This window comes from Dermacentor silvarum, chromosome 8, assembly GCF_013339745.2.
Source record: "Dermacentor silvarum isolate Dsil-2018 chromosome 8, BIME_Dsil_1.4, whole genome shotgun sequence".
NCBI lineage: Eukaryota > Metazoa > Arthropoda > Arachnida > Ixodida > Ixodidae > Dermacentor > Dermacentor silvarum.
Window position 1 is genome coordinate 4,707,639 of NC_051161.1, and position 19,536 is coordinate 4,727,174.

Consider the following 19,536-nt stretch of genomic DNA (forward strand, 5'->3'; position numbering starts at 1 on the left):
CCCAATCGCTCTAATGACATTGTCCACATCATCCGGCGTGACGTCGAGGCCGCATCTCCTATCCAAGCCCCAACCCTTGGCTCCAACAATTGCCAGTCCACCGTTTCCCTGATCCAGACCGTCGTACGCCAGGAATTGGCCAACGTTGGCTTGACCAACGTCTGCTCCATTAATCGGCCTGACTACGCTTCGTCCACCTCTGCCATGCGCCCTCGCAACGTGGATGCCCCTCCCGGCTGAATAGCGCGCTCCAGACAACAGGCCAATATGCTTTACTAGTGGCCGTATCGGTCATATTTCACGTCACTGCCGCTCTTCGTGGAATTCGACCCCTTGGCCCTATCTCCCATCCGACCGTCCACCTCATGCTGCTTCTCGCTATTGAAAATTATAGAAGAAGAAGAGGTTTGGAACGCAGGACGAGGGCTCGCGCCAGCCGCCATCGTACCAGTTGGTTCAATAAACCGCAACGGGCGGACGCGCAGTCGCTTCGTTCCTTACATTTATGGTGCCGTGAAACCCGGGAGACGACTGGCGTCCTGCACCGACGATGGACCGACTGTGACGCAGCAGAGGCGTACTTCGAGCCGCTGCTACAAGGCTCATCTCGTCCGCTACCGAAGCGCTACAAGCCGAGCATCCTTCGCCATCCGACCTGCAAGTTATTTTGGATGACCTGCAGGACAAGGACTCGGCGCTAGCAGCGCTCAACGAGACGATTGCCGACCTCATGGACGATGGTGACGAGTACGAGGCGGAAGCCACCGTCGCTCTGGAGTACCACGACAAGATCCGCAACGCCATGAGCCGGGTCCGCTTCATTCTCAATTCTGCTGCAAGAGCCGGAGACAGCGCCACACAGAGCGTTCTGAGCGACACCGCCACCCAAGGCGTCTCCACTCACGCAAGTTCCCGAGCACCATTACACCGAGTTGCCCTACCGAAATTAAAGGTACCCGTTTTCCCCGGTGAACTTCGCGAGTGGCTGGGCTTCTGGGAACATTTCGAGGCCACGATTCATAACAACCGCGAGCTGTCCGACATCGAGAAATTTTTGTACCTAATATCCTACTTAACCGGAACAGCGAAGCGTGCAATCGAAGGTGTGCGTCTGGTGGAAGCGAACTACGCTGTAGCAGTGAAAATGCTCCGAGAGAGGTTCGGCCGTCATACTGCCCTCGTTGACGACCACATCGTTTACTTGCCATCGCGCCCATTGATTGCTCTTCTCAAGTATCGCAGCTGCGGGAACTCTACGAAGAGGTGCACTTTCGTACAAGCTACCTCGACAGCCTCGGGGTTCCAGCAGCAGAATACGCGGTCATCCTTCATCGCGTCCTTATGCGATCGCTTCCTGAAGATATCGCTATTCTCTACCGTCAACGCATGAAGGAGACTGAGCCCGATGACGGGGCTACTCCGAGGTCGCGGCAAGAGGAGGTGCGAAAGGTCATGAAGTTCCTGCAGGTGCAAGTCGAGAGCAGAGAAGAGAGTCAGGCCTCCTGTTCAAGGTGCCTACCGAAAACTACCTCCGCGGAAAAAGGGCGATGCCAACCTTGTCTACCACCGCCGGTACCGTCAGCATTATCCTTGGCCGCAGGATCTGCATCGAACGAGCATCCCTGCTGTGTACTGTGCGATAACCGTGACCACACCATAAAGGACTGCCACGCCACATTGTCAGCCCACGAGATCAAGCGCCGGCTTGCTGGAAAGAACTGTTGTTTTAAATGTGGCAGAGAGGGCCATGTAGCACGAATGTGCTGCAACGCCGCGTGGCTCAAGTGCAAGTTATGCTCGAAACGTCACCTTTCCGTACTTCCGTACTAATGGGTGCAGCACCTAGAGGTGATGCTGCTATACCGACCCGACGCCAAAATCCTCTTCTGACCCTGCCCACACATCGGAACCTCATCAACGTGAACGTGGATGGTGTACCTGTTACGGCTCTGATTGACACTGGCGCGCATGTATCTGTGATGGGTGCTCAGCTTCGCCATCGTCTCAAGAAAGTCCTCACTCCTGCCCCATCGCCTGTGCTCCGAGTTGCCGACGGGGGAACGCCGGCCGTTATTGGCATGTGTCCAGCTCGTGTGAGTGTCGCCGATCATCATACTTCTGTTTTATTCTATGTCCTAGAACACTGACCTCACGACCTACTTCTGGGACTTTACTTTCTCTCAGCCCATTTCGCCTTGATAGACTGTTCTGCTGGTGTTGTGCAACTCGCTCTACCTGTTGCTATTGATCCCCCCGATAGTGCTCCGATCCGGCTATGTTACACAGAGCATGTTCGCCTCCCTCACCTTGCCGTTACCTACATAGGTGTTTCACCCGTTCCGCCCGTTCCAGACGGTGACTACATCGTATCCCCTAATCCGGATGTCCTGCTCACGCATAACGTCGCATTTCCTCACACCGTCATTCCATTACGGACAACATGTCCTGTCTTCCGCTAGTGAACTTTGGACTTTGTGCACAAGTTCTTCCGCGCGGCATATCACTTGCGCAAATCAAGCCGGCCCGAGACTACCAGATTTCGGGTTTAACTGCTGACGACTCCTCGTGTGCAACTCTTGCTGTGCCTCCTGCCCCTTCAAACTTGAATGCCCTAATGAAAATGATCGCGCCCGACCTTCCACCCCAGTGTGCCAATGAACTACGTTGCCTCCTCGCCTCGTACTGGGACTTATTCGACCTTGGAGACCGTCCTCTCGGACAAACATCTGTTGTCAAACATCGAATTAACACCGGGGATGCTAGCCCAATCCATCGGCGACCCTACCGCGCCTCTCCTACCGAGCGAGACATCATCCAACACGAGGTTGATAAGATGCTTTCTCGTAACATCATTGAACCTTCTTGCAGCCCATGGGCATCCCCTGTTGTACTAGTTAAGAAAAAGGACAACAGTTGGCGATATTGCGTAGATTATAAGCACCTAAACAAGGTAACCAAGAAGGACGCCTATCCGCTACCACGCATTGACGATGCCCTGGATTGCCTCCATGGAGCACAATATTTTTCGTCCATAGACCTTCGCTCCGGGTACTGGCAAATTGCCATCGATGACATGGACAGTGAGAAAACGGCTTTTATTACTCCCGACGGCCTCTATCAGTTCAAAGTGATGCCTTTCAGGTTATGTAATGCCCCAGCCACATTTGAACGAATGATGGACGCCCTCCTACACGGTTTCAAGTGGTCCATCTGCCTCTGTTACTTGGACGATGTGATCGTTTTTTCTCCGACTTTTGCGACGCACCTCCAACGCCTATCGACAGTCCTATCAATTTTTCGTCGGGCGGGGCTACAACTCAATTCGTCCAAATGCCACTTCGGTCGTCGTGAAATTTCTGTGTTCGGACATCTCGTCGATTCTTCTGGTGTCCGTCCTGATCAAGATAAAATCCGGGCAGTGAAAGACTTTCCCATGCCAACGTGCGCCAAGGACGTTCGCAGCTTCTTGGGCCTCTGCTCCTACTTTCATCGGTTTGTCTGCAATTTTGCGGACGTTGCACGCCCTCTTACTCAGCCCCTCAAGAAAAACGCTGCCTTCATTTGGGGCCGTGAGCAAGCTCGTGCTTTTACTGAGCTGATCCGGCCGCTTACTTCCCCTCCTATTCTCGCTCACTTTGACGCATCAGCTCCAACAGAAGTCCGTACCGATGCCAGCGGCCACGGTATTGGAGCTATCCTGGCCCAGAAACATCAAGGACAAGAACGTGTTATTGCTTACGCCAGCCGCCTTCTTTCCCCTGCTGAGCGCAAATATTCTATCACTGAGCGCGAGTGTCTGGCTCTCGTTTGGGCAGTGGGAAAATTCCGCCCCTATTTGTACGGCCGGCAATTCACAGTCATCACTGACCTCCACGCTCTGTGTTGGCTTTCTTCTCTGAAAGATCCTTCTGGGTGCCTTGGCCGATGGGCTCTGCGCCTTCAAGAATACAACTACTCAGTTGTATACAAGACAGGCCGGTTACACCAAGATACGGACAGCTTGTCGCACCATCCTGTCGACCCACCTGACGTTTCTATGGCCGGCATTCCTGTCACCGTTCTCTCTTTGAGTGCTTTTGACGATATCGGAGCGGAAAAACGCCGGGACGACTTCTTAAAAGACCTTATTCAACGCCTGACTTCAACGACGCTCGACCCTTCCCTTCGAATGTTTGAACTCCACGATGGCAAATTGTACCACTGTAACATGCGCCCTGACGGCCCTGACCGACTCTTAGTTGTCCCTTCGCATCTGCGCCGGACTGTTCTCGCCCAGCTTCATGATGTGCCGACTGCTGGTCACCTTGGCGTGTCACGGACTTACGACCGCGTTCGTCGACGCTTTTTTTGACCTGGTCTCCACCGTGATGTCTGCCGTTATATCTCTGTGTGTGACCTTTGTCAACGATCAAAAAAGCCGACCACACTCCCTGCTGGCCGCCTTAAACCACTTGACGTGCCATCAGAACCATTCTTTCGTGTAGGCGTTGATCTTTTAGGCCCCTTTCCTACGTCTGTTTCGGGAAATAAGTGGATTGCTGTAGCAACAGACTACGCCACCTGATATGCAATCACACGGGCTCTTCCGACAAGCTGTGCAACCGATGTCGCCAATTTCCTACTAGAAAACGTCATCCTTCACCACGGTGCCTCTCGACAGCTCCTCACCAACCGAGGCCGCTGCTTTCTTTCTAGAGTTGTTAAGGACATTCTACACTCGTGCGCGACTAAACACAAACTTGCTACTGCTTACCATCCACAAACGAATGGTCTCACCGAGCGTCTCAACCGGACCCTTACTGACATGCTGTCCATGTATGTCTCCGCTGACCATCGCGACTGGGACGTTGCATTACCATTCGTTACCTTTGCCTACAATTCTTCTCGCCACGATACCGCAGGCTTCTGTCCATTCTTCCTCTTGTTTGGCCGCGACCCTACGCTACCTTTCGACACCCTTCTGCCTGATAGCCTGCATTTCACATCAGAGTACGCCTGGGACGCCATACTCCAGGCACAAGAGGCACGCCATATTGCCCGACGTCGACTTGTGGACTCGCAGGAAAATCAGCGGCGCTTATATGACACCCGCCATCGTGACGCCCACTACACAGCGGGCGCCCTGGTTCTCCTTCGGTCTCCGTCGCGACGCGTTGGCCTCTCGGAGAAGTTGCTTTCATGCTACTCTGGCCCTTACCGCGTCTTGCATCAAGTAACCGACGTCACCTACGAAATTGCCCCTCTTGACCCCACCGTGGCTCAGCCTCGTTCCGACGTAATCCACGTCGCGCGTCTTAAGTCGTATCACTCGACCGCCTCCTAACCAGCACCGGGTCGGTGCTTCAGCCGCCGGGGGTCATGTGACAGAGCAATGAAGACGTTTTGAGAGGACTTGAAGAAGACGAAGCTCGGGACTTCGCGTGCTTATTATGGTCTTGTCAGCCGCTGCCAGTCTTGTAAATACAGTGTAAATATATTTCTTACTTCTTTTCCCCGTAACAATATTTTGACAAGCACTGAAGGTATTGGGGATTATCGCGAGGCTAGCCGCACCTTAACATGGTGTGGCTAGCCTCATGATAATCCCTAAAACCTTCAACCACTGTCATCGCCTACTCTGGTGCCCAGAACACGCGGGGGTACAGAGGAATAAACAGGCTAACACGTTAGCTCAAGGGTCTACTAATCGAGCGATGGTGTCCTCTTCTAACCCTAAACCCTCGCACTACCCCCCCCCCTCACAAAATCCCATCAATTTAAATGCCAGATATTCTTCCTTATCAGCGTGGAGTCCACCGAAAATACCCGCTGCCTCACCCAAAACATAGTGGGGAAGAGGCCGCTGATTGGCGCAAAATACAAACCGGGGTATTCCCCCATCTAAATATGCTAAACGACATGTATACCACTTGGTATAGCGCCAACTGCACTTGGTGCGGTCGCATACCCACCTGCCATCCAAGTAATTCAAGTAAATTTTGGAATCATGTCCGGGGTTCCAGTCAGCCTATTAAGTAGATAGTTGTAAATGACAATGTTATCACATGTCCAGAAGAAATGGCAGCGCACTTTAACTCCTATTTTCATTCTTTGTTTTCCAGTGGCGATGATAAATAATGTTAATAATGACAATAATTTTTGTGATTCCTCATGCGAACCTGTTCTTTTAGTTTCTTATGAAGGCATCGTGGAGATGATTCTTAGACTCGATCCAAAGTGCTCCACTGGTCCTGATGGTATACCCAATGCTTTCTTAAAGCGCTATGTAGCATGCTTAGCCCATTTCCTAACGAAAATCTTTCACGAATCACTGTTGTCGGCCTCATCCCCCCCCCCCCCCCCCCTCCCCGACTGGCTTACAGCCAGAATTGTCTCTGTTCACAAGATCGGAGACCACCTTTTGATAGGGAACTACAGTCTTATCGCCTTAACCTGTTCCTCCTGTAAGCTCATCGAACACATAGTCTCAAATCATATATTGCAGAATCGAAATACATGTTCCGCGCTGAGTCCATGTCAGCATGGTTTCACAAAGGGATTTTTAACTGTTACACAATTAACAACAGCTGTTCATAGCCTTAGTGCCATATTAGACAATCCCGGACAAGCTGACGTATTATATCTCGATTTCAGTAAGGCATTCGACAAGGTTACTCATAATAAACTACTTCTGAAGCTTAAAATAATTGGAGTACCGGCACCACTCATAAAATGGATTGCTGCTTATTTAAAGCATAGAACATAATATGTGGAAATTGACGGTTTCTGTTCCCCTCCACTCGAGGTCACCTCAAGTGATCCGCAGGGGAGTGTGCTGGGACCTCAATTGTTTTTGGTCAATATAAATGATTGGGCCTCCTTTACTGATGAAAACATCAAAATTAACCTTTTGCTGATGATTCCATGATGTTTAAAGAAATACGTTCTGTCTCAGATCAAAGCCTGCTGAATACTGCTTTAAATGATGTTTTGTCTTTGTGTGACAAATGGGGGATGTCATTGAACTTTGAGAAAACAGTATTTATGAGCATCACCAGGAAGAAGACACCTCTTACGTTTAACTACACCCTCAACGCTACACCTGTGACTCAGCTCACAAAATACAAATATTTAGGCATAATCATTAACAACCAGCTCACTTGGAGTGATCACATTTGCTTTATAACTTCATCTGCTATGAACAAACTGGGGTTTTTAAGACACAAGTTAAGGGGAGCACCTCCCAGTGTGAAGAAATTAGCTTATGAATCTATTGTTAGGCCAAAACTTGAGTATGCCACCATGGTGTGGGATCCCCACACGAACAAATACATTGCACAGATTGTGAAGGTTCAAAGGCACGCCGTGTGCTTTATCTACAACAAATACACGAATTCTGACTCTCTCCTCATGAAAACTAACCAAATAAAACTTCTCTGTACCAGATGAAAAATAGTGAGGATAGAATTATTGCAATCCTCGTATCATGGAAAGCTCGGCATCCTGGCCGCACCATATGGCTTACCGGCTTTAACCCACAAAACACGACACACACACAACTATACCTTGACTCCTCATTTCACAAAAACAAATTCCCACGAGTTCTCATTTTTTCCAAAAACGATAACTGACTGGAATTTACTACCCGCAGCCCTTTACACATGTGGAAACTTCAAAAAGGCCGTTAACGATATTTTTAACCTCTAATAGAGAGTTTTTGCCACTTGCACTGGGATCCTTTTAGAGGTGCCGGATATGTATATGTATTTGGAAGAGTTTTATATCTACATGCATGCATTTTAACATATATCTATATTGCCGTTTGTACAATGCATTGTATTCCTTCTTTTAATTTGCCCTTCCTGCTTGGACCAAGAAGATCTGCAGTGTCATGTAAATAAAAAAATTTAATAAAAATACATGTAACCTGGGAGTGCACTAAGCACCCTCACAGGCCGAATAACAGTAATATAATGCAGCAGTAGGAGGCACAGCTCGCCCGCTCTGACCTGGCAGAACAAAAGCCCTTAATTAGCCAGGTCAGGCAGAGGCCAGTGGGGCCCTGGACTGAGGGGCTCTAACCACCCCTCCTTAAAATCTTGTCCTGTCTAATAAAGAATATATATATGGCTTAACAACATATTTTATATATATGTATATGTCTTTATGGTATAAAGCCTGTTTAATAAAGGCTCTTAAATGATCAGTTTACACTCAAGGATACTGTTACGATTCACTTCGAGCGGCCATGCCCGGACCACGTGCAAATGCATGGGAAACGGCGTGCCTAACGATATCGCTAGTCAACATGAACAGACATGTCCGTCGCGAGAGTCAGAGACGAAACCTGCCGTGCTGCCTTGCGACCATCTCAACCCCGCTGGTGACGTTCACCCCGCTACGGTCACCCACCCTCACTACTACGTCTGGTTTGCCCTGTCCTGCAGTGGGGGCAGGAGAGAGGAAGAATGCCCGGATGATGGAGAGTATAAGAAAGCAGCCACGTGGAGTACACTTTTGCTTTGCCCTAGCGTGCAGGTGCATGCATGCTAAACGTTTCTCTATGTTTTCTTTGGAGCACACCGCTCATTCGTGACCATGTATTAAACTTGTGTTATTTGTTTTTACGTCGCCTCGTCTTCCCTGCCGGACCCTCTTCGGTGGTCAACCTGGTTTGAGCTCCGAGCAGACACTGTTGAAGGTTCACCAAACCCCAGCTCGTAACAATAGGTATCTTTGCTTTAAAGAAAATAAATAAATAAAGATTCAATGGTAGGAAATCAAAAAATAAACACACAACACCTACAGGGTAACTAGCACTCAGTGAGGGCAGTAAATCTGATCCAGAAGTAATAACTGAACTTTTTCAGAGTCATGTCAGTTCACAATCACTCTACTTATGCACTTACCAGTTTGTCCTTTAGCCTAAGGACCAGGTCAACAACTTCCACTTCCTCCTTGTCCCTCGTCCAGAGAAGCAAATCCTGGGAAGGAAATAGTGTAATACTTAGGCCCTAATTACTTTTTTTCTTTATTGCAGGAACAAAATTCGCAGCAATCAGCTTTTGAGTATCTTAAACCTTGCATGTTTTATCGCATAAGCCATTGAATAACTGGTTTTGCAAGAACAGCTGTGAACTAAGAACATTTTCCTCCTTTTTTTTTTTTCCCCCCTTTATTTTAGAGGCTATGAACAGTATATGTGATACACATAAATGCTCTAACACAGTGATGAATACCTTTCACAAGAGGCGATCGTTAGAGGACAGCCAAGGCACTGTTCTAAAATAATGTAATTGAGAGCAGATTGAGCCAGGAAATGAAGCGAAACAATGCACATGCAACTGGCAGTGGTGTCATTGCTGGCTTAACCTGCAGAATGCGGCCAACCCAGGGATTCTCCAATTAAACTGGCCTAAAGTTGCTAGTCAGGTTCCCTGTCATCATACACCAGAAACAGCCAGAAAAGTGAGAGAGTTTGGTTAGTTCTTTTTGGCAGTGGAAGAGGCAGCCACGTCAGCACAACATGATATACAATTAAATCCATGGGTTTGCTCTCTTCACGCAATAGAAGAAACACCTGAAGTGTTTCTTCTGCTCAGTGTGGTGCAATTCCAATGTCATCCAGAGATGTAGAATTCACCAGGTGTGAGAGGAAGATGTTGTGAATGGGACAGTTCCAGATATGATGGCTGAGAGAACAGAGTGCATGGGTTCTGAAAGTGTTCCCAGAAGGTATGCAAATGAAGAGGTGGACCAGCTGGCTTCTCGGACAAATGAGTAAGGCATTCATCCAGAAGTTTCCGACCAACTTGATGATGCCCCTCTGCTGATCCACCGCTACCTCCTTCGACAGCACCCTGTGGGGTTTCGGGCGCTCGCAGGGGTTGTACAACGCCGTTCCATTGCATTGCGTTTCCGAGAGCTCCATGTCCCTCGCCTCTCTGCCTGGACGGGGTGGCAGCGTGTCATAAAACACTGTCACTCGGCTGTCATCCCGCCCACGACAAGGTCAACAGGCTTGCCCCATTGGCCGACTTGTTGGTGGGATTCTGGCCCTGCTGGCGTGCGCTCCGGGTATGCGGGCGCAAGACGGGGCCCGAGGAGACCACATCCATGCGTCGGAAGGTGCGCACGTGTTTCTCTCTGCCGGCGGCAGCTCCCCCTTTGTCCGCCGCCGGCCGACGGTTACTGTGGCTCATCAGGGTCCTGGCCTCGGCGGGCGCAGGCACTCTTCAGTCGTCTTGATGTCCTGAGGCAGCGCCTTGCGATCGTGCCCCCATCTGTGCTTCTGTTTCTTTCTGTTCCCATTTTCTTTGCTGTGGGGTGCACAATGGCAGACGCTGGCCAAAGGATAGGCGGCCTCCCTCTGCTGGGTTCTTTGTTCTTTGTTTTCTCTGTCGTGGTGCGCCGTTCGATGCCACCGGCGACCATTTGGCCATGTTTTGTGTTGCAATTAGAGTTAGATTCGGATGTGTTGCTTGAATTTATACTGTATTAAACCCCAGTTTAATAAATGTTGTTTTGATCCTTCTCGAGAGCTTCGCTTAGGGTCTCCCTTGCTGCGCGCACGGGCGCAAGCGCGCGCAGCGGCACGTCGGCACACGGAGCGGACGCGGCGCCCTACATGTATGCATCGCGGCTCGGAGTGCTCGAACCCGCGGTGGTAGTCCGGCGCGCACGATATAAGAGCATAAGCGCCGTGAGCGTAACGTAGCGATGAGACCACAACCCTGATCAGCGAGTTTCAGATACAAGATTATTTCCTCTAGATGTGGTTTATTTTGTTGCCTTAGAAAACACCATTTACCTCAAGCTTCGTGTGAGGTGTGTCATGGCGGCTGAATGGTTGCACCGACAAGGGTGGGCACTCAGTGCTTCCTGCGGTGCAGCAGAAACACTCAGCCACTCAATCTTGGACTGTCCCTTCTATAGAACAGAGCGGGCTGCACTTTCATTGGGCTTACCATGTGCTACACTGAATGACATTATATTTCCTGATGACCTGAACATAACCAAGCTCCCCGAGCCCTTCTCATTTTTGAAGGTAATGCATTTAGACTCCTGATTATAGTCTAAACATTCTGCTCTCCGATGTCTAATTTTGTGCTAATTTGTAGACCATTTACCAGACGTTAAGTGCTGCTTGATGAGTTCTTCTCCCACTATCCTTTCCCTATGCACCTTTTCCCTTCTAGAGCTGGTGGCAGCTGCCAGCTCTTTCTTTCTGTGATCATTTCATGTATATAATAATAATATATGGTAGTGGGAAAGCCCAATAAACAGTGATGTTTTGTCTATCATCGCAGCTGTGAGTTCCATGCAACGATGTGTTGCCGAGGACAGTCACAACATGGCGCATATGTCCTGGGTTCCCCCCCACCTATTTTAAAATAAGCAAACCATTATTTTGCAGTACGTAGATCCCCTGCAGTGTACCAGCATACGCTACTGAAATCAGCCATGCTTACATCTATGTAGTGTTAGGGCTTCACAAATGGCATCAAGGCGCTACTCACAGCATCTGAAATGGCTTCAGCGTGCAATGCCTGCAGTTTCTGAGAGGCTTCTTTTCGGCGTCCCTGGTACCAGCCTATGAAGTTGCTGCTTTTGAAAAATCTCCTGCACAAGACATTTATTAATAGCAAGAATCAAAACCCCACTTGGTCAAGGTTTTAATAAAAGAGAAAGCAGCTTTTTATCACAACCAGCACAACAGACAAAAAGAATAAAAGAAAATAAAAGCCACACAGAGCTTGTGATGAGTATGGGTGCCCAAGAGATGATCAAAGTCATGACACACATGGTGCCGGTCTGTCTTGTTAACTTTTAACCCTTTCCTCATGTGTGGCAATGCAATATGCCACATGAGATATAGTAGATTTGATGAGTGCCTGGCTCCTTGATAGGATACATATTGATGCATCTGCAGCACTGCCTCACATGCATCACTGACATACAATGCCTCATATTTTGCAAGCCACATATGTCAACAAATGCCTGACATTCCAGCCACCACACCCTCCATTGGCTGAATAGTATTTTTTTTTATTTGCATGCAAATTCTTGATATTTTCTTTGTTGCTAAAAGTGTCATTGCAATACCATAGCAGTTCAGTGCCACTCTTCAATCTATGTGAAAGTTTTTATATTTAAAGTATCACCGCAAACATATCTGCGTTTCTTGTACGACACGAACACATCTTGCCTTGCTCTTTGACACATTTTGCCAACTGCTTCAGAACTTGGAATGTAGTAACATGCAAAAATCAAAGCACAGTACATCACTTTAAGGCCCAACCGCATGCACGCGATTTTCGAGCGACAGGTTTTGCCATCGCGGAGAGCTATTCGTCGCTGTCGCTGGTCGTGTCGCCGGTTTCTGGCCAGCCAGAAAATATCGCTTGTCGCCCGGAAGTCAGCGCAACGACATCCGATGGGGACAGCGATTGCACAACAACACGACAGCAATCAGTCTGCCCGCTTCGATCTGAATTCGCTCTTGCAACTTGCTCTCTGCTGTGACAGCAAAAAATAAATAGTACAATCAGTCATCGCTTCACCTCATCGCTAGCTGAAGACTAAGTATCGGCGCTCTCTTGTCGTTATTATTGAGATCGGTTGTTTTGTTTTGACGCTGTTAGGCCTGAGACGCCACCGTGAGCCGAGAAAGTGTTATAAGTTTTACTCAACAGATGGCGCCACGGCACCTTACGCTGGCGGCATGGGACGGAGTTCCACTGGGGATGCATGGGACGTATTTTCACTGGGGATGATAGCATATTTTAGCTAGGTCTAGATAAAACATTGACCTTTTAATAAAATTGAGATTTCTTTACGCGCGCACGATAACATTTATTCGCACAACAATGTAAATCCGTCGCTACTCTTTTTCGCGATGTCGCGTTCATGTGGTTGCTCCACGCCGCGACACGACAGCGCGACAGGGTGGGCCTGTCGCGTCGCTTGAATATCGCGTGCATGCGGTTGGGCCTTTACTTCATGTTAACATTACAGATTTAAAACAGCAATCAATAAAGATGCCATTACACAGTGGATGTCAAATTTCGATATCATACAGAAAGCTCCTGTTATAACTAAGTAATTTGGACAAGAAATAGACTGTCATATGGCTCCCTCTACATCACAATCTCAAACACACGAGCTGGTCACTGAATAAACTTGATGCCCAATTTCACAGCTGTACATGGGTCGTCACTGCTGAGGCAAGCGTGTTGTTGGTGACTGTACTGCAATCATGAAGCCTGCATTGTGTTCACTGCACCAGGTGAGCCCAACTGCAGGTGCAGTGAGCCCAACTGAGATAATGGCACATTGCCTGCAATAAAAATGCATTGGCAACGTCACCTAGACACAGACATTGCAGTGAGGCACACCAAGCTGCACAGCTTGGGCAAGTAAAGGTGATGTGAGCTGGACGCCCTTGGTGTGCAGCTAAGGTGTCCCATTCTGCGTGGACACCTGTGCCTGCTTTGAGCAGTTTCACAACAGTTTCAAGATTTATTTTGCTCTCAAGACGGCCACTGAGACCTTATGTGCAGAAAATTTTTTTTGCACTGGTCTGTAGACAAGAACAAATGGCAAGAGCTGCCTGTGGAGAGTACTGAACACACGAATGACAGAAGCCTTCACTGCTTGAACACAAAAGACATGCATTGACACAATTTTACAACTACACTATTTGTGTAGCTTCTACAGCATTGCACCTGAATTTAGAAGCTGAACATAGTGCCCTACAAGACGACAGCAGTAATAACACTCTGCTGCTTCTTGTGCAGGTAAAAACTAACAAGCTGGCAAAAATGAACAAACTGCAATACATGAGTGCAGTTGTGAATGTACTTGCCTGTAAAGTGCTGCCCAGTCACCCTTAATGCCAGTTGTCAGCTGAGGACCAGCTGTGTCAAGACTACGAAGAAAATCATCCTGGTTGAAAGGTTTCAGTGATGGTGTGCCCTGGAATGTGTCACAGCCTGTTTGTCATCTATGCAAGCACATTAAGCTCTGCATGTTGTTCATCATCATCATCAGCCTATATTTATGTCCACTGCAGGACGAAGACATCTCCCTGCGATCTCCAATTGCCCCTGTCTTACGCTCCAACTTACACCTGCAAATTTCCTAACTTCATCACCCCACCTAGTTTTCTGCATGCCGTCCTCGGCTTCCCTTCTCTTGGTATCCATTCTGTAACCTTAATGGTCCACCAGTTATCCATCCTATGCATTACATGGCCTGCCCAGCTCCACTTTTTTTCTCTTAATGTCAATTAGAATATCGGTTATCCCCATTTGCTTGCTGATCCACACCGCTTTCTTCCTGTCTCTTAACGTTAGGCCTAACATGTTTCGTTTCATCGCACTTTGTGTGGTTCTTAACTTCTTCTCGAGCTTCTTTGTTAACCTCCAAGTTTCTGCCCCATATATAGCACCGGTAGAATGCAATAATTGTACACTTTTCTTTTCAACGACAGCGGTAAGCGGCCAGTCAGGATTTGGCAATGCCTGCCGTATGCACTCCAATTCAATTTTATTCTTCTGAAAATTTCCTTCTCATGATCAGAATCCCCTGTGAGCAATTGACCTAGATAAACGTACTCCTTTACAGACTCTCGAGGCTGACTGGCTTATCCTAAATACTTGTACCCTTGCCAGGCTATTGAACATTATCTTTGTCTTCTGCATATTAATCTTCAACCCCACACTTACACTTTCTTGGTTAAGGTCCTCAATAATTTCTTGTAATTCGTCCCCATTGTTGCTGAATAGGACAATGTCATGTGCAAACCGAAGGATTCTGAAATATTCGCCGTTGATCCTCACTCCTAAGCCTTTCCAGTCTAAGAGCTTCAATACTTCTTCTAAGCATGCAGTGAATAGCATTGGAGGGATTGTGTCTCCTTGCATGACCCTTTCTTGATAGGTAACTTTCGACTTTTCTTGCGAAGAACCAAGGTAGCCGTGGAATCCTTGTAGATATTTGCAAAGATATTCACATATGCCTCCTGTACTCCTTGATTACGCCATGCCTCTAAGATCTTTACTGAATCAAATGCCTTTTCATAATCTATGAAAGCCTTATAGAGAGGTTTATTGTACTCTGCAGATTTCTCGATTACCTGATTGATGACATGGATATGATCCATTGCAGAATATCCCTTCCTGAAGCCAGCCTGTTCTCTTGGTTGATTGAAGTCAAATGTTGCCCTGCTTCTATTGGAAATTATCTTGGTGAATATTTTACACAGTACTGAAAGCAAGCTAATGGGCCTATAGTTTTTCAGTTCTCTAATGTCTCCCTTCTTAAGGATTAGTATAATGTTGGCATTCTTCCTGTTTTGTGGTACACTTGAAGTCGTGAGGCATTGCGTATAAAGGGACGCAAGCTTTTCAAGCATGATTTTTCCTCCATAATTTAGTAAATCGACTGTTATTCCATCTTCTCCAGCAGCTTTTCCCCGGGTCATGTCTTGCAAGGCCCTTCTAACTTCATCGCTAGTTATAGAAGGAGCCTTTCTATCCTGTTCATCACTACTTCGAATGAAAGGAGCTTGGCTGCTCTGGGGACTGTACAGGTCAATATAGAATTCTTCCGCTGCTTTTACTATATCCTCGAAATTGCTGATGACATTACCGTGCTTATCTTTCAGTGCATACATCTTGCCTTGTCCTATGCCAAGTTTTCTTCTCACTGATTTCATGCTGCATCCATATTTTACGGCTTCCTCAATCTTTCCCACGTTATAATTTCGAATATATCTTACTTTCTTCTTGTCGATCAGTTTTGACAGTTCAGCGAATTCTATCTGATCTCTTAAGTTTGACACTTTCAAGCTTTGTCATTCCTTTATTAGGTCCTTTGTTACTTAGGAGAGCTTACCTATTGGTTGCCTTGGTGCCTTACCTCCCACTTTAATTGCTGCTTCTGAAATCATCCTAGTTTTGGTTTCATTCATTACCTCTGCTATCCTCATATTTCTGTTCTAAAACTGCATATTTGTTTGTGAGCCAGCTTGAATTGGTCTGCTTTTACCCTTACTGCATCTAGATTGGCCTGTTTCTTCTTGACTAATTTTACTCTTTCTCTCTTCAAATGAGAGAAATTTTAGATCTCACAAACCTATGGTCACTGCACTTTACCCTACCTAACACTTCTACATCCTGCACTATGCTGGGATCGGCAAAGAATATGAAATCTATTTCATTCCTTCTTTTTCGATTTGGGCTTTTCCAGGTCCACTTCCTGTTGCTGCGCTTCCTGAAGAAGGTATTCATTACTCGGAGTCTAATCCTTTCTGTGAATTCTACGAACATATCTCCTCTAGAGTTCCTAGAGTCGATGCCATAGTTGCCAATTGCTGGCTCAATAGCCTGCTTTTCCCCTGCTTTTGCAATGAAGTCGCCCATGACTACCGTATACTGAGTTTGCAACTTTCTCACCACTAATTCAACATCTTCATAAAACTGATCTATTTCTTCATCATCATACTCAAAGGTTAGAGCATGGGCTTGTACTACCTACATTCTGTACCTCCTATTCAGCTTGATTCACATGCTTCACATGTGAATCAGAGAACACGAGAAGCAATTATTCACATGCTTCTAAAGCATCACAATGATTGTTCACATACGTTGAAAACAACAACAGCAAAGAACAGGCCCTTGGGGTACACCTGTGTAATAAAATTAACAGTAGACTATCAATGTACGAAAAAAAAAAAAGGTAAAAAATTTGGCATAGAAACCACAGTGTCGCAGCTCCATTAAAAAGATGCACAGTGATTGCAGAATTTGTTAAGGGTTAAAAATTCAAGAAATCCATGGAGATTGCACACAAGCTCTTTGCAAGCTGTGTATTCGAGATGCCCGCTCTAAACCATGGCTCTTTCAGTTCAGAAGCACAGGCGAGTCTTAAAACATCAGGAGCACACCAAGTGAAAACAAGTAGTACCTTGTATGGAGATATGTTCCTCTGTAGAGGCATCAGACTGGCCATATAGCGTTCCTGCAGGAAGAAATGCCGTTCAATCACTTCTTACTGTGCAATGTATGCATAAACAAGTAGCACAGAGAACAACCACAGCAGCACATTCCTGGAAAAGCTCATTTGCCTTGCACATTCAGTTTAAGAAAAACAATGACATTGTTCCAGGCACCCACTATCAGAGTGGGTCTTTGCTCAGAACGTGCCAATGAAGTCTAGCATAAGCATACCTAGGTTAGTTAACATGTTGCATTGCTGACATGCTGTCTGCATAGTTTTGGTTTTATTTAAAGAATTTTGTGGTTGGTTCAGATTGGGGTTTTACTGCCAATTTAATGGGCGCATGCACCCACCCACCTGAGTTTCAGGGTACGTTTGCTGCCAACAGTCAAGATAGCAGATTTAAAAAAAAATATTTGCCACAAAAGTTCGCACAAGCTTATGAGTTCTAGATATAGCATTAGAAAAAGTAAAATAAATATTTAGTCAGATTTCATAAAAAATGCAGGGCTATTTCAGAGTTTATTATGACAGGCTATAGACCTGTTGAAAGTGTGCCTTCATAACATCGTTGTGCATGTAAGCAAATAGCCGGCTCTCTCACCACGTGCCGTTGTGCAAGAGAGTTGAGGTATCTGAAGATTTAGATGCTGCGGTGGAGCACTTGGAAACGACTGCCGTCGCCTTCTCCTGCCACCCTCTCCACTGTGGTAGCTACAGCACTACTGATGTACTGGTTAATGCTTCTGCTCTCTACAGAATTATGCAATGAGATAACAAACACTACCTAAACGTCCTTTCTGCAACAAATCATCACCAGCCTATATTTATGTCCACTGCAGGACGAAGGCCTCTCCCTTCAAGTGCATCATTCCTTCAATAAAGTGAATAGCTTTATAGAAATGTTTGGCTATTTGCATACACTGACAATCATCGTTGATGCTTTCTGCATAATTATTTTCTTTATTGAAATTATCATTAACTTCATAGTTAATTAGCCCAACTAAAGAGGCAATTCTGTAAAAATGTTAAGCTTCCAGTTAACTTGCTTTCTTGGAGTTGTGTCACCCATATAAAAAGTGAAGTTGCCACAGTTAAACTCAGCACATGGAGAGTTTCCATATGAACAGGTGTGGCGGTGCTGTTGGCACTCTGTGATCTGTGGTGTTTTACCTTTCCATGAATCGCAGCTACAGATGTACTTTTAGCTGACCCCCTCACTTGAACCCCTTTTCCTTCCTTTTAATGGTAAGTACCAAATGGGAAGGTCATACTTGTAATTAAAGAAGTTGCAACTTTACCCATTATGCGAAGCAATGACCTGTTATCTGGCACAATATAATGCACACTAAGCCTTGCACTGTTTTGTGCCGTATTGGTTAGAGTAAACAAATGTAAATGCACACAAGCAATCTCCTTTCGAGAAAGAACACTTTAGTATGCGATGCTTCTAGCCCAAATCAACTCCATTCGTCTTGGATTTGGGAATGTTCATGTCACATAGCCGTCACACGCACAGCAAACATTGTGTCAGGTGCATGTGTGTCAACACGCTTGGGGAGAGGAGGGAACATTCCTCCCACGGGCGGTGCACGGGAATCGCAAGAGCTATCAGCGCCACCGGCATGTCACGTGAGATCCCGCCGACATTGCCACAGTTTTATTTGTTCTCCAGCAAGCGGCGAGCATGAAAGTCTTCGCCACCATTCCTACATTGTCCTGCACCAACTGCAGTGAGACAAGGCATAGGGCTGTTGGCACTCCCTTATAAAAGGGAGTGCCAACAGAGGGGGGAGAAGAGGGGGGAGAAGAAGGGAAGGGGATAAGATGATGATGATTTCTACAAGGTGGCGCTCGCCGGTGGTGGAGAAGTGGAAAGACACACTTCTTTCAAATCTAGCCTTTCACTTCTTGCAACTAGCATAGTAGTTTATAGTAGTGTTTAACCTCAGGGTTGCAGTAGAGCACTGAAGAGGCCAAGCCCAGTATTGTATAGGTGCAGCATTCTTTGTTGCAGCCTCAATAGAAACTTCGACTGGCAATCTGTGGATCTGGAGTGCGCATCGTGGCAGGCTTCTTTCTTTGTTTCTTTATAAAATCGTGGTAATCCATTTTGGGAGTTCAGCAATGGACACCAGTGAACATCAAAATGACTAAAGGAGTGAGCCCACTGCAGCTGCCGCTGTAAAAAAAAATTTAGCATATTGACCAGATCCTCAATCTTTAGGTACTTAGATTCTAGTGCACATTAAAAAAACCCCAACGGTAAACATTTTTCCCGAGTCCTTCACTATGGCATCCATCATAGTCCCAAACTTGCACTGGTTCATTAAACCCCACGAATTAATGAATGAATGAATGAATGAATCAATCAATCAATCAATATTTGTATTCATCAGCATCATGCATGAAGATGATGCAAGACATCTATTTCGGAGGCAACTCATTCTGGAGACACAATATTGCTGGGTTTACTGCAACAGCTGTTACAATCTTGGAAATTGGTTCTATATGTCCATCCATCTATGCACAAAAGTTCTTAGAGTTGTGCCG

General features: G+C 46.7%; 1 protein-coding gene across 3 annotated transcripts in view; it reads right to left on the reverse strand.

The window, feature by feature from the left end:
- LOC119460535 (protein DENND6A-like) overlaps positions 1 to 19,536 on the reverse strand; it is a 106,995-nt gene that overhangs the window by 21,168 nt on the left and 66,291 nt on the right. For all 3 annotated transcript variants that reach the window (XM_049672480.1, XM_037721459.2, XM_037721457.2), the window contains 4 exons: positions 16,951 to 17,004; positions 13,847 to 13,956; positions 11,499 to 11,601; positions 8,889 to 8,963 (listed from right to left, as the gene is read on the reverse strand). In XM_049672480.1, the coding sequence (XP_049528437.1) occupies positions 8,889 to 8,963; positions 11,499 to 11,601; positions 13,847 to 13,956; positions 16,951 to 17,004 (342 nt within the window). The remainder of the gene's footprint in view (positions 1 to 8,888; positions 8,964 to 11,498; positions 11,602 to 13,846; positions 13,957 to 16,950; positions 17,005 to 19,536) is intronic.